This window comes from Amblyraja radiata, chromosome 7, assembly GCF_010909765.2.
Source record: "Amblyraja radiata isolate CabotCenter1 chromosome 7, sAmbRad1.1.pri, whole genome shotgun sequence".
Classification (NCBI taxonomy): Eukaryota; Metazoa; Chordata; class Chondrichthyes; order Rajiformes; family Rajidae; genus Amblyraja; species Amblyraja radiata.
In genome coordinates, this window is record NC_045962.1 from 47,784,494 (window position 1) to 47,797,841 (window position 13,348).

The 13,348-nt window shown below is 45.2% G+C and overlaps 1 protein-coding gene across 6 annotated transcripts in view; it reads right to left on the reverse strand.

Moving 5' to 3' along the window:
- Positions 1-13,348, reverse strand: part of nbeal1 (neurobeachin like 1) — a 248,860-nt gene that overhangs the window by 190,185 nt on the left and 45,327 nt on the right. For all 6 annotated transcript variants that reach the window (XM_033024391.1, XM_033024389.1, XM_033024388.1 and 3 more), the window contains exon 2: positions 11,916-12,007. In XM_033024391.1, coding sequence (XP_032880282.1) covers positions 11,916-12,007 — 92 coding nt within the window. The remainder of the gene's footprint in view (positions 1-11,915; positions 12,008-13,348) is intronic.

Here is a 13,348-nt window from a genome sequence, read left to right on the forward strand (position 1 = left end):
CCGGAGGTAGAGCCAGCCAGGACTCACCAACGCAAGGCTGGCCGTCTTCAAGCTGTGGCGACGTCCGGGCAGCGGCACAACTCGGCGCTCCAGTGAGGGCGGACGGCGCGGGGCTGAGACACTCCCGTGCGGGCGGCACGGCTACCGGCTGGAAGGCGCTCCCGTGTGAGCGCCTGGGTCCCGGCTGGAAGGCGCTCCCGTGGGGGCAGCCCGGTGCGGGGCTGAGACGCTGCCGTGTGGGTGGCCTGGCTACCGGCTGGAAGGCGCTCCGGTGAGGGCGGACCGGCTCCCGGCTGGAAGGTGCTCCCGTGGGGGCAGCCCGGTGCGGGGCTGAGATGCTGCCGTGTGGGCGGCCCGGTGCGGGGCGGAGACGGTGCTCCGGCGGCTGAGGTGGCGGCGACCTGGAGCTCCCGTTGCAACAGCTGCGTCCGCTGGACTGGAGTGCGGCAGCTTCGACCACCCCCGGGCCGCGGAGCTTGAACCGCGGAACTGATACCATCGCCCGGTGGGGTATCGCTACGGCGCAGAGGGAGAAGAGGAGGGAAGAGACAGTAACTCTAAGACTTTTGCCTCCATCACAGTGAGGAGGTGTTCGGTGAACTCACTGTGGTGGATGTTAATTTGTGTTTATTGTTTATTGTGTTGTTATTATTACATGTATGGCTGCAGGCAACAGCATTTCGTTCAGACCGAAAGGTCTGAATGACAATAAAGGATATCTAATCTAATCTAATCTAATCATACCTTTGTATTTCTAGCTGGACCCTCTATTCATCACCTTTCTTAGAGACGCGAGTCTCTAAGAGACAATAAGTATACATTATTGAGAATTGCCAAATTTTGTAGCCATACAACTCCCAAAGGTTCTACCTTTTCAGTCCTATAATCCAGAATTATTTTCCAAAACCCCCACTGCCGCTACATTCTCATTTCACATTTTAAACAGCCCTTAAAATCCACCTCTGTGGCCAAACTTTCAACCAACTGGCATAGTACTTGCTTATGTGGCTCAATGTGTTGGATAAAACTATGAGGCAATTTGGAAGTTAAAGGAAGTGCTATATATAGCAATCTGCAATAACTTGGCTTGCTATGGACATTGACGGTGTCCGACTAACAGATTTGCCAAATTACTGATGCAACTGTATAAGTTGATGGTGAGACTCCATTTGGAAAGCTAGTTCTGGGTGCCCAGCTTTTGAAAGGATGTCATTAAGTTGGAAAGGATGCACAAAAGATTCACCTGGGCCTGCAGGCTTGAGATAAAGGGAAATAATAGATAAGCTGAGACTTTTTTCTTTAAAACATAGGAAGCTGAGAGATGACCTGATTGAGGCGTACAAGATCACAGAAAATGGAATATAGAACAATACAGCACAAGAACAGGACAATTGCAATCATGTACAGGTGCACAACCTTTTATCCGAAAGCCTTGGGACCAGACACTTCTCGGATTTCGGAATTTTTCGGATTTCCGAATGGAAGATTTTTAGCGTAGATTAGGTAGGTAGCGCGGGCGGCTTGAAATGTCTGGAGCGGCTGCCTCCTCCCCGGAGAATCATTGTAAATCATTGCTTAAATGTTAGTCAGTTAGTTTGGAGGGATTTTATGTGGTGGGGGGGGGATGAAGGGGGAAACTTTAATGCTTAGTCTCCTACCTGGTCGGAGAGGCGGGGAGCGGGCAATGCCTTACCGGGTCGCCGAGCAGTAAGCTCCGGAGCGCTGTGGTCGCCGACTCCAAACATCGCGGAGCTGGGGGCTGCGGGCGTCCGGCCGCGGGCGGCGCCGGTTGGAGCTCCGACCCCGGCAACTCTACCCCTTGCTGCGCGACGCTCCAAATCCAGCGCCGCCCGCGGCCGGACGCCCGCAGCCCCAGCTCCGCGATGTTGGGAGTCGGCGGTGTCGCAGCGCTGGGATACCAGCGGGGAGCGGGCAATGCCTTACCGGGTCGCAGTGCGGTAAACTCCGGAGCGCTGTGGCCGCCGACACACAACATCGCGGAGCTGGGGCTGCGGGCGTCCGGCTGTGGGCCGCGGGCCGCGCTGGATTTGGAGCGCCGCGCAGCCAGGGGTAGAGTTGCCGGGGTCGGAGCTACAACCGGCGCCGCCCGCGGCCAGACGCCCGCAGCCCCAGCTCCGCGATGTTGGGAGTCGGCGGCCACAGCGCTCCGGAGCTTACTGCACGGCGACCCGGTAAGGCATTGCCCGCTCCCCACCTCTCCGACCAGGTAGGGGACTAAGAATTAAAGTTTCCCCCTTCACCCCCCCCCCCCCCTTCACATAAAAGCCCTCCAAACTAACTGACTAACATTTAAGCTATGATTTACAGATGTTTAAGTGTCTCCCCGGTCTCCGGGGAGGAGGCAGCCGCAACAGTAGTACAGACCTGGGTTGACCGTGGGTCGTTTCGGGTCAAGTTTGGCGCCAAACGCGAGCTTTGGTGTGCAGACGACATCCTGGAAAAAATGTCCGGTTTTCGGAGCTTTTCGGTTTCCAGAACTCCGGATAAAAGGTTGTGCACCTGTATTGTCTTTCTGCTGACTGGTTAGCACGCAACAAAAGCTTTTCACTGTGCCTCAGAACACGTGACAATAAACTAAACTGAAACTGAACTGATACTAAACTGAACTGTCAAATCACTGGGATTTTCAAATATAGACACAAGGTACTGCAGATACAGATTTGATTTTCAAATTAGCAATATACTGAAAATATTGGCAAGCAACCATTTTAACGCAACACGTCTGGAGAAATACGAGAAATTTCCTCAAACCAAATATGATACATACGATAGACACAAAATGCTGGAGTTACTCAGCAGGTCAGGCAGCATCTTTGGAGAAAATGGGGAGGTGACGTTTTGGGTCGGGAACCTTCTAAAGTCGAAAGAAGGGTCGTGACCCGAAACATCACCTATCCATTTTATCCAGAGGTGCTACCTGACCAATGGAGTTATTCCAGCATTTTGTGTCTATCTTTGGAATAAACTAGCATCTGTAGTTCCTTTTTATTACAAAGATTATACACACTATCATATTCTTTCTGTACCAAATGACAGTTAAGATGCATTTATGTTACCCTATGGATTAACACAGGCAGCATTGGTAACAGCTAATTAAGCATTAGATGATAAGACCGTAAGACATAGGAGTTGAATTAGGCCATAGGGCCCATCTAGTCTGATCCACCATTTGAACATGGCTGATCTACTTTTCCGTTCTCCTCCCTTCTCCCCCATAATCTTGATGCCCTTACTAATCAAGAACCTATAAAGCCCCACTTTAAAAATATGCAATGACTTTCCTTGGCCATTACTTCAATGTGGGTGGTCCAGGACAAACAGCTAGTGATATTTATTCCTAAGTATTTGAAGTTTTTGTCAATCGCTACCAGTATCAGTGAATACCAGGGTGTGTGTACTGCTTTGCTTCTGAAGTCAATCACAAACTCCTGTGTCATGCTGACATTAAAGGAGAGGGTGTTGTCATGGCACCGGATTACGTGATTCTCAATCTCCTTCCTGTACTTTGCCTTGTCACTATTTGATATCTTGCCTACTACAATGTCATCTGCAAACTTGTAAATTAAGTTGGATTGGTATTTGGCTGCACGCCAATGTGAATAAGGAGTATAGTAGGGGTCTGAGAATACATTCTTGCAGAGAACCCCCTATCCCCTATCCTCACTGATTGTGATCTGTCGATCAAGAAGTTGAGGATCCAGATGCAGAGGGGAGTGCTAACTCCAAGTTCTACGTGTTTGGAGATGAGCTTGATTGGGATAATGGCATTGAAAGCAGAGCTGTAGTCTATGAATAGGAGTCTGACATACTTCTTATCCAGGTGTTCCAGGAACGAGTAGGGCCAGGGAGATGGTATCAACCGCGGACTTGTGATGGTCGGCGAACTGTATTGGATCAAAGCTGCTTGGTAGGCTGGATTTAATGTGTGCAGTAACCAACCTCTCAAAGCACTTCATGACAGTGGATGTCAAGGCCACTGGGTGGTAGTCTTTAAGGCATAAGATCTTGCCTTTCTTTGGCACCAGGATGAAAGTGATATTCTTGACACAGGTGGGTACATCAGAATGGAATAGGGAGAGATTAAAGATGTCCGTGAACACTCCCGCTAGTCGGTCCATGCAGTTCCTAAGGACCCGGCCAGAGACTCCATCCAGGCCAGTTGCTTTCTGCGGGTTCACCCTCCGAAAGGCAAATCCAACCTCTGAAAGAGTGAACCTGGGAAAAGGCACACTCCAGTTTCACAGTACAGATGTCATCACCCTGTTGGTGTTTTGCTCAAAGCGAGCATAGAATGCAATTATTTCATCAGGGAGGGCCACACTATCTGCAGCAATACTGCCCGACTTCACTGTGCCGCCATTTATACTCATAAGATCATGTGATAGGAGCAGAAGTAGGCCATTTGGCCCATCAAGTCTGCTCCGCCATTCAATCATGGCCGATTCCTCCTAAACCCATTCTCCTGCTTTCTCCCCATAACTGACACCCATACTAATATTGAATCTATCAATCTCTGCCTTAAAAATAACCACTGACTTGGTCTCCACAGCATTGTATGGCAAAGAATTCCACAGTTTCATCACCCTCTGACTAACGAAATACCTCCTCATCTCCTTCCTAAAAGAACGTCCTTTAATTCTGAGGCTATGACCTTTAGTCCTAGATGCTTCCACTAGTGGAAACACCCTCTCCACATCCACTATCCAAACCTTTAACTATTCTGTATGTTTCAATGAGGTCCCCCCCCTCATTCTTCTGAACTCCAGTGAGTACAGGCCCAGTGCCGTCAAGCGCTCATCATATGTTAACCTATTCATTTCAGGGATCATTCTTGTAAACCTTCTCTGGACCCTCTCCAGAGCCACCACATCCTTCCTTAGATATGGTGCCCAAAATTGCTCACAATACACTAAATGCGGCCTGACCAGCGCCTTATAGAGCCTCCGCATTACATCTGTTTCTGTATACAAGCCCTCTTGAAATAAATGCTAGCATTGCGTTTGCCTTTTTTACTACCAATTCGACTTGCAAATTAACTTTTTGGGAATCCTGCACCAGCACTCCCAAGTCCCTTTGCGCCCCTGATTTCAGGATTCTCTCCCCATTTAGAAAATAGTCTACACCTTTATTCCTACCACCAAAATGCATGACTCCACACTTTGCTGCACTATATTCCATCTGCCACTCCACTGCCCACTCTCCCAACCTGTCCAAGTCCTTTTGTGGAGTCTCTGCTTTCTCTACACTACCTGCCCCTCCACCCATTTTCATATCATCCGCAAACTTGGCCACAAAGCCTTCAATCCCATTTTCCAAATCATTAGCATACAATGTGAAGGGCAGTGGCCCCAGCATCGAGCCCTGCGGAACTCCGCTAATCACTGGCAAAAAAAGCCCCCTTTATTGCCAAAATGTCTGACGAAAGAAATTCTTCATCTTCATTCTAAAGGTACGTTCTTTTATTTTCCGAGGTTGTGCCCACTGGTCTTAGACTGGAAACATCCTCTCCACTTCTATTCTTATCTAGGCCTTATGTATTCAGTCTGGTTCAATGGGATCCTTCCAAACTCCAGCAAGTACAGGCCGAGAATCATTAAACACTGCTCATATGTTAACCCAATCATCCCCGGGATCATTTTTGTAAAACTCCTCCGGACCCTCTCCAATATTAGTGCATCCGTCCTCAGATAAAAGGCCCAAATCTGCTCACAGTATTTTAATTGTGGCCTGACCAGCTCCTTATAAAGCTTCAGCATTACAAACTTGCTTTCATATTCTAGTTCTCTTGAAATGAATGCTAGCATTGCGTTTACCTTCGTTACCACCAACTCAATCTGCAAATTAATCTTTTGGGAATCCTGCACCCACACAATGAAGTCCCTTTTCACCTTCGATTTCTGAACCCTATTCCCATTTAGAAAGTAGTCTACGCTTTTATTCCATCCAGCAAAGTGCATGACCGAACGCTACATTCCATTTGCAACTTTTGTCGATTCGCCCAACCTATCAAAGTCCTTCTGCAAACTCCATGCTTCTCAACCACCTGTCCCTCTACCTATCAACATATCACCCACAAACCGGGCCCCAAAGCCATCAATTCCATCATCCATATTATTAACATAAAACATGAAAAGTAGCACACCCAACACTGACCCCTGCGGAAAACACTAGCCACCGGCAGCCAACCATAAAAGGCCCCCTTTAATCCCACTCTTTGCCTTCTGCCAGTCAGTTATTCTTCCATCCATGGAATTACCTTGCCTCTAATACCACGGGCTCCTATCCTTTTTAGCAGTTTCACTGGGGCCCGGTTTGTGGGTGATATGTTTCACATGCAGCACTTTGTCAATGATCTTCTGAAATTCCAAGTAAACAATATCTACCCACTCTCTTTTGACTAACCTGCTTGATAGTTCCTCAAAGAATTGCCCCTTAACAAACCCATGCTGATATTTCGAGATACAGCACAGAAACAGGGTCTTCGGCCCACCGAGTCCACGCCGACCAGCGATCCCTCACATTAACACTAGGGACAATTTTACAATCATACGAAGCCAATTAAACCTGTACATCTTTGGAGTGTGAGTGGAAACCGAAGATGGAGAAAACCCATGCATGTCTTGGGGAGATTGAACAAACTCCGTACAGCCAGCACCTGTAATCATGATCGAACCCAGGTCTCTGGCGCTGTAAGGCAGTAGCTCTACTGCTACGCCACCGTACTACCCGTGGCCCGTTCTCAGCATTATAGTGCATCAGTTCCATAGAAAAAGTTCAATGTCTGCAATGGGGTAGAGGTGCATCAGACCGTATCCGAGCTTATGGTAGGACTGTTTAAAATCATGATAAGAGGGGAACAAGCTGATCCTGAGTCTGGTTGTGCACATGGTTAAGCTTCTATTCCTTCTGCTGGACAGGAGCAGGGAGGAGGATGATCGGGGTGGAACATTTGATTATGTTGGCTGCTTTTCTGAGGCAGCGTGAAGTGTAGATGGAATCAATGGAGGGAAGTCTGGTTTGTATGATGGACTAGGCTACATCTACAACACACTGCAATTTCTTGCGATCTTGGGCAGAACCGTTACCAAATCAAGCTGTGGCAAGAACATGGGACTCAATGCAAGTTGTTGAGGTTGAGGGAAAACTAGATAATTGCACCAGGGAAAAATAGAAGGAAATGTTGATCATGAGTGTTTAAAAAACAAAACAAGATGCACAGATACAACGTTAAGGCGTTGTATAGATACAATGTTAACGTTTTATACTTAGGTTGACTGCAACCACCCAACAAAGCAGAAAATCACAAGGATGTTGCTGCATAACCTCAGAAGAGAACTTCATCAATACATTGCAATGAAAAATACTCATTGGGGAAAAATAACAAAAGAGCTCTAGAGAAGCAGTGACAGAATCCATTTTTCTTAAATAACATGAGTTTGAAAGATTGGTTTCAGATGGACCCAGATCATCTTACACACAAATCATTGAAAAGTAACTTTAGATACAGACAACAATTAAGAAAGCAAATGACATGTAATTCTTTATCGCAAGTGGATTTATGTAAAAGACTGTAATTATAAATGACCCAGTAAAGGCACACAGAGGATACTGTGTACAAATTTGGTCTCTCTGTAACCAAGAAATTATAGACTTATGATGAGGGAATGCAACACAAATGGTTGGATATTAAAGGAGTGAGGCAACAGGAGGTTAGTTTAGGACAAGATCAACCATGATCTTATTGAACACTGGGGCAAGGCACAGAGCCAAAAAGCCAATTTCCTGCTTCTATTTCTATGTGGCAGGGCTCACATACAATATTCAGCAAAATATAATGGCTTCAATTATCTTATCCTTATCATAAAGTCACAGACCTTGCCCTATTGGGCCCATGCCAGCTCCCAGGGGAGCAATCCCATACATACTATTTTCTTCTGTTACCCTGTACTTCTGCGTGTAATCTTTGCTCACTGCCTGCCCTTTGATTATTTTTGCAATTAATCTATACTGAAGGTTAAGTTACAGTTAATTAATCTACCAGCCGACCTTTGGGGTGAGGGAATAAACTAGATCTGGAGAAAACCCAAGTGGTTGCAGGATGATCAGGCCTCTACATGCGGCTAACACCTGATGAAAACTCAGGTTCCTGGAACAGAGGCAACAGCACTAATGGATAAACCACTGTGCAACAAATGCAAGGCCAATATCCTGCTGTATTAAACATGCTCACTAAAATGGTTGTGGTCCACAACACATTCTCGAATCATGCAGAACCCCCTGCAGGTCCAAATGAAGACAAATGATTGGTGGTATGAAAGTGGGCTGACAAAAGTCCCAAACAAAGGTTGAACTGAAAACATCACAAGAATTACCTGGCTTCAACATGTACAGAAGACTTTATAGACTGGAAAAAAACACAACGCTTAATTCCTGTGACTATCTCCTTCACAAACAAAGGAATCACTCTACCATGTATCTGGCAAAATGCAGTCTGTTCATCACATAAGAGGTCACATGCCATTATACCCTCACACAGGGAGTCATGAACTACTCATCAACAGAACATCAAGTACCATTGAGCTGACTGCCAAACTCAACAGTCAGATATAAATGTTTTATCAGTTTGCGTTTACAGTTACATTTTCCAAAATATTGTTTCTCCCCACCAGAGTACCAGGCCTCAAAATTTGCCGCTGGCTGGTATAAGTGCAGAATCTTTGCATGGAGCAAACAGAATGACACTATGATCATACTGGACAGAAGGTGGATGCCCAGCTGGATCACACAATCCTAGACTTGGATATGGCACAGGGAAAAAGTGGACAATCAAAAGAATACTCAGAATATTTCTCATCGATTTAGATTTATACATTTTATTTTCCTGTCCTGAGAGCCTGTTGCTTGGGAAAGGGCAGCAATTTGTAAATGTTTAGTCACAAAGCTCCAGGCATGAAGGACGAAGCATGTTGTTAATTTTACATATTTCTGACATAATTTAATATGTTACTACAAATCTGACCTTAAGATAATATTTTACTCAACACAAGCCAATGAGAGTTAATGGAATATCTCCACAAATGACCTTTGTCAGATCAAGCCACAGTAGCCCTCCATTCCCATAGCTCACTGCTATGATCCATCATGAGCACAGCCATCCCTCCAGCGAAAGCATCTACATAAGGCACTGTCCCAAGAAGTCATCATCTATTATCAAGGATCCCCACCATCTGGGCCATGCCCGCCTCTCACTATGATCATCAGGCAAAAGGTACAGAAGCCTGATCCCCCAAAACTACTACTTCTTACAAATATCAAGTTCTTCAACAAGGCTACACAACCCTAATCCTGCCTTAACTATGGCCCACCTCGCAGTACTGTGGACGTACTTTTCTCTAACTATATTTTTGCACTAATGTCTTGTCCTTTTGCAGTCTTTTTTCTTTTGGAATTTTGTGTAATTCATGTATTATTTATAGTGTTTTTATGTGTTTGTCAGAGTATATGTACCTGTCATGTGGCTGCAGAAAGATTTTTGAATTGAACAAGCACATTGACAATCTGATGCTCCATTTCACACTTGTTCTCACCTCAGAGAACTTAAAATCATAATGTTGGAAAGGAAATCTGACGGCTATCTTAAGGAAAAGCAAGAAACTGCAGATATTGATTTATGAGAAAAAGGTGCAAGTAGAATCAAGAGTTAAAATTGGCATGTCGTAAAGGTAATGCTACGGTTGTTATGGGAGATTTCAACATGCAGGTAGACTGGGAAAATCAGGTTGGTACTGGACCCCAAGAAAGGGAGTTTGTGGAGTGCCTCTGTGATGGATTCTCAGAGCAGTTTGTACTGGAGCCAACCAGGGAGAAGGCAACTCTAGACTTAGTGTTGTGTAATGAACCGGATTTGATAAGGGAACTTGAGGTTAAGGAGCCATTAGGAGGTAGTGACCATAATATGGTAAGTTTTCATCTACAATTTGAGAGGGAGAAGGGAAAATCGGAAGTGTCATTATAACAGTTGAACAAAGGGGACTATGGAGCCATGAGGGAGGAGCTAGCCAAAGTTGACTGGAAAGATACCCTAGCAGGGATGACAGTGGAACAACAATGGCAGGTATTTATGGGAATAATACAGAAGGTGCTGGATCAGTTAATTCCAAAGAGGAAGAAAGATTCCAAGGGGAGTAAGGGGTGACCGTGGCTGACAAAGGAATTCAGGGACAGTATAAAAATAAAAGAGAAGAAGTACAACGTAGCAAAGATGAGCGGGAAGCAAGAGGATTGGGTAACATTTAAAGAGCAACAGAAGATAACTAAAAAGACAATACGGGGAGAAAAGATGAGGTACAGAGGTTAGTTGATGAGAGGGGATCTTATTGGAACATATGATTATTAAGGGTTTGGACACGCTAGAGGCAGGAAACATGTTCCCAATGTTGGGGGAGTCCATAACCAGGGGCCACAGTTTAAGAATAAGGGGTAAGCCATTTAGAACGGAGATGAGGAAACACTTTTTCACACAGAGAGTTGTGAGTCTGTGGAATTCTCTGCCTCAGAGGGCGGTGGAGGCCGGTTCTCTGGATACTTCCAAGAGAGAGCTAGATAGGGCTCTTAAAGACAGCGGAGTCAGGGAATATGGGGAGAAGGCAGGAACGGGGTACTGATTGGGGATGATCAACCAAGACCACATTGAATGGTGGTGCTGGCTCGAAGAAACGAATGGCCTACTCCGGCACCTTTGTCTATTGACAAGTGCTGGAGTAACTCAGCGGACAGGAAGCATCGAAGAAGAGCATGAATGGGGGAGAAGATCGGGGGGTCATTTGATGGTTACCTAAAATTGGAGAATTCATTGTTCGTACCGTTGGTTTCTAAGCCTCCCTCGTGGAATGTGAGGTGCTGTTCCTCCAGTTTGCCCATAGCCTTATTATGGCAATGGAGAAGGGCCAGGACAGAAAAGTCAGTATGGGAAAGGAAAGAGGAGTTGCAAAGATTAACAACCAGGAGATCCAATAGGCCTTGGTAAACAATTGTTGAGTCACCCACTACATCCGGTGTTCCCAATGTGGCCTCCTGTACATCGGCGAGACCAAACTTTCATCGGTGAGACCAAAGGGCAGTGACCCTTTCGCCAAGAGTTTCTGTTCGATCCAGCAAGGTGCACTGGATCTCCCGGCTGCTAATCAATTTAATTATTTCCATTCCCATACTGACATTTCTGTTCTAGGCCTCCTCCATTACCAGAGTGAGGCCACTCACAAATCGGAGGAAAAACATCTCAATCAGGTTGGTAGCTTACAACCCAACGGTACAAATTTTAGGTAACTATCAAAACAACCCCCACCCCCATCCCGAACCCATCTTTCACCTTCCACCTACATTCCTTCCTGTAGCTTCCCAATTCACAACTCTTCAATTCTTTTGTCTTGCATCTTCTGTTTTTTCATCTCTGGTCTTTGCCCAAACTTCTGCCTATCAAAACCCCCTTCATCTGCATCCACCTGTTACCTGCCAGGCTTTGCCCTGCCCCTCCTCTCGACCAGCTTCCTTCACCCCACCACAATCAGTCTGAAAGGTCTCAACACCAAACGTCACCTACCCATGTTCTCCAGAAATGCTGCTTGATCCATTGAGTTACTCCAGCACGAGTCTCCTTTTAAAAAAAAATACAGTCCTATTGTTTGCCACAACGCACAATAGTTTCACGCTTCAAAATATAATGACTAATTCTAGACCTTACTCATTCAAGCCAAGCTAACAGCATATGTAGTTCTGTCCTGGCCCTTCTCCGTTGCCAGTATATGGAGTTTTGCAAGATTCCTGCTCAAGAGCTGTTTTTTCAATTTCAGTAGCAAAATTGTTTTGAAAAAAATTATAACCTTGGTACAACATACCTTGTGGGAGGTCTTTCAAAATCTGCATCAAGAAACTTTTCATACGTTCCAACAAAGCTCTCCAGCCAGAGTTTAAGATAGTCCGGGTCTTTCTGTAATCACAAAGTACAAAGCATAATTTGTAGCATTTACCACCACTACTTGAACAACCAATATAAAGAAACCAAGACCGCAAATTTTTAACAAATGTCATACAGGAATAAAAATGTGAGATCTGGTTTGAAATCTTCATTTTTGGCACACGTTTCCATGCAAATTCAGATGTTCTGGAGCATTTGATACTGTGAATACTTTTGATACTGTGAAGTAAACCCAGGTTTGCTGATGATATAAAGTCATGTTGTAGTGTGAGCTACGAGAAGGATATAGAGAGGCTTTAGGAAGATGTTAACAGGCTCTGTGAATAGACTGGATATGACAAATGGAATATAACGTGGAAAAAAAGAATGGTCAATCACTTGTGTCGAAATAAGTGTATTTTTTTAAATGAAAGATTGAAAAGTGTTGGGTTTGAGCCCCTGTTCAAAATTCACAAATATCACACCAATTATGGATGCAAATGGTGTTGGTGATTCAAAGTGGTTTTGAATCCAAGAGTAAAGATGTTGCTGCACATTTGAGAGGTTGGTGAGATTGCATCTGGAATAGTGTGCCCATTACTGCTCTACTTTCCAAAGGAAGGATACATAAGCAAGTAAAAAAGTTCACTACACAGATGCAAGGAATGGAGAAGAGATTAAGCATAGACTCGCAATCTCGGGAATTTAGAGCATAGGAACCTTTGACCGACAATGGCTGTGCCGAGTATGATGTAATATTAAATTAATTCCTTCTGTCTATATGTGATCCATCCCTCTTCATCCCCTTCATTCATATGCCTGAAAGCCTCAAACATTTAGAAAAATGAAGAGATCTCATTGAAACATACTAAATTCTTACAATGGATGACGTACATACAGCAATGGTAATAATCAAACATCCAAAACTGAGATAAGAAATGTCTTCACTCAGAACACAGTACATCTTTGGTATTCTCTACCTAAGAGGTGAATGGGGACTCAAGAAAGAACAATAGAACTTTGGTTATGAAGGGACCAAGGGATATGGGGTTAGCACAGGAGAATCGTGCAGAGGCTGAAGATCCGCCACAATCAGTGTTTCCACTTTGAAGGAAATTACTGGAAATTCTGGTTGTCTTTGGGTAATTTTAGGGAAATTGAATAATTTTGGGAAATTTCCGCATCCGGCCCGCGAAGGATCAGCACTGCACTGCCGGTTTGGCGCTCAAAGGTTTAAACAGTGCTGTCAGTTTAACGCGTGGGAATTTAAACAAAGAGCTGTCGGCTGCAGCGCTATGGGTTCTAAATATAGCGCTACCGGCTGCAGCGCTATGGGCTTTAAACATAGCGCTATGGCCACAGCGCTATGGGTCA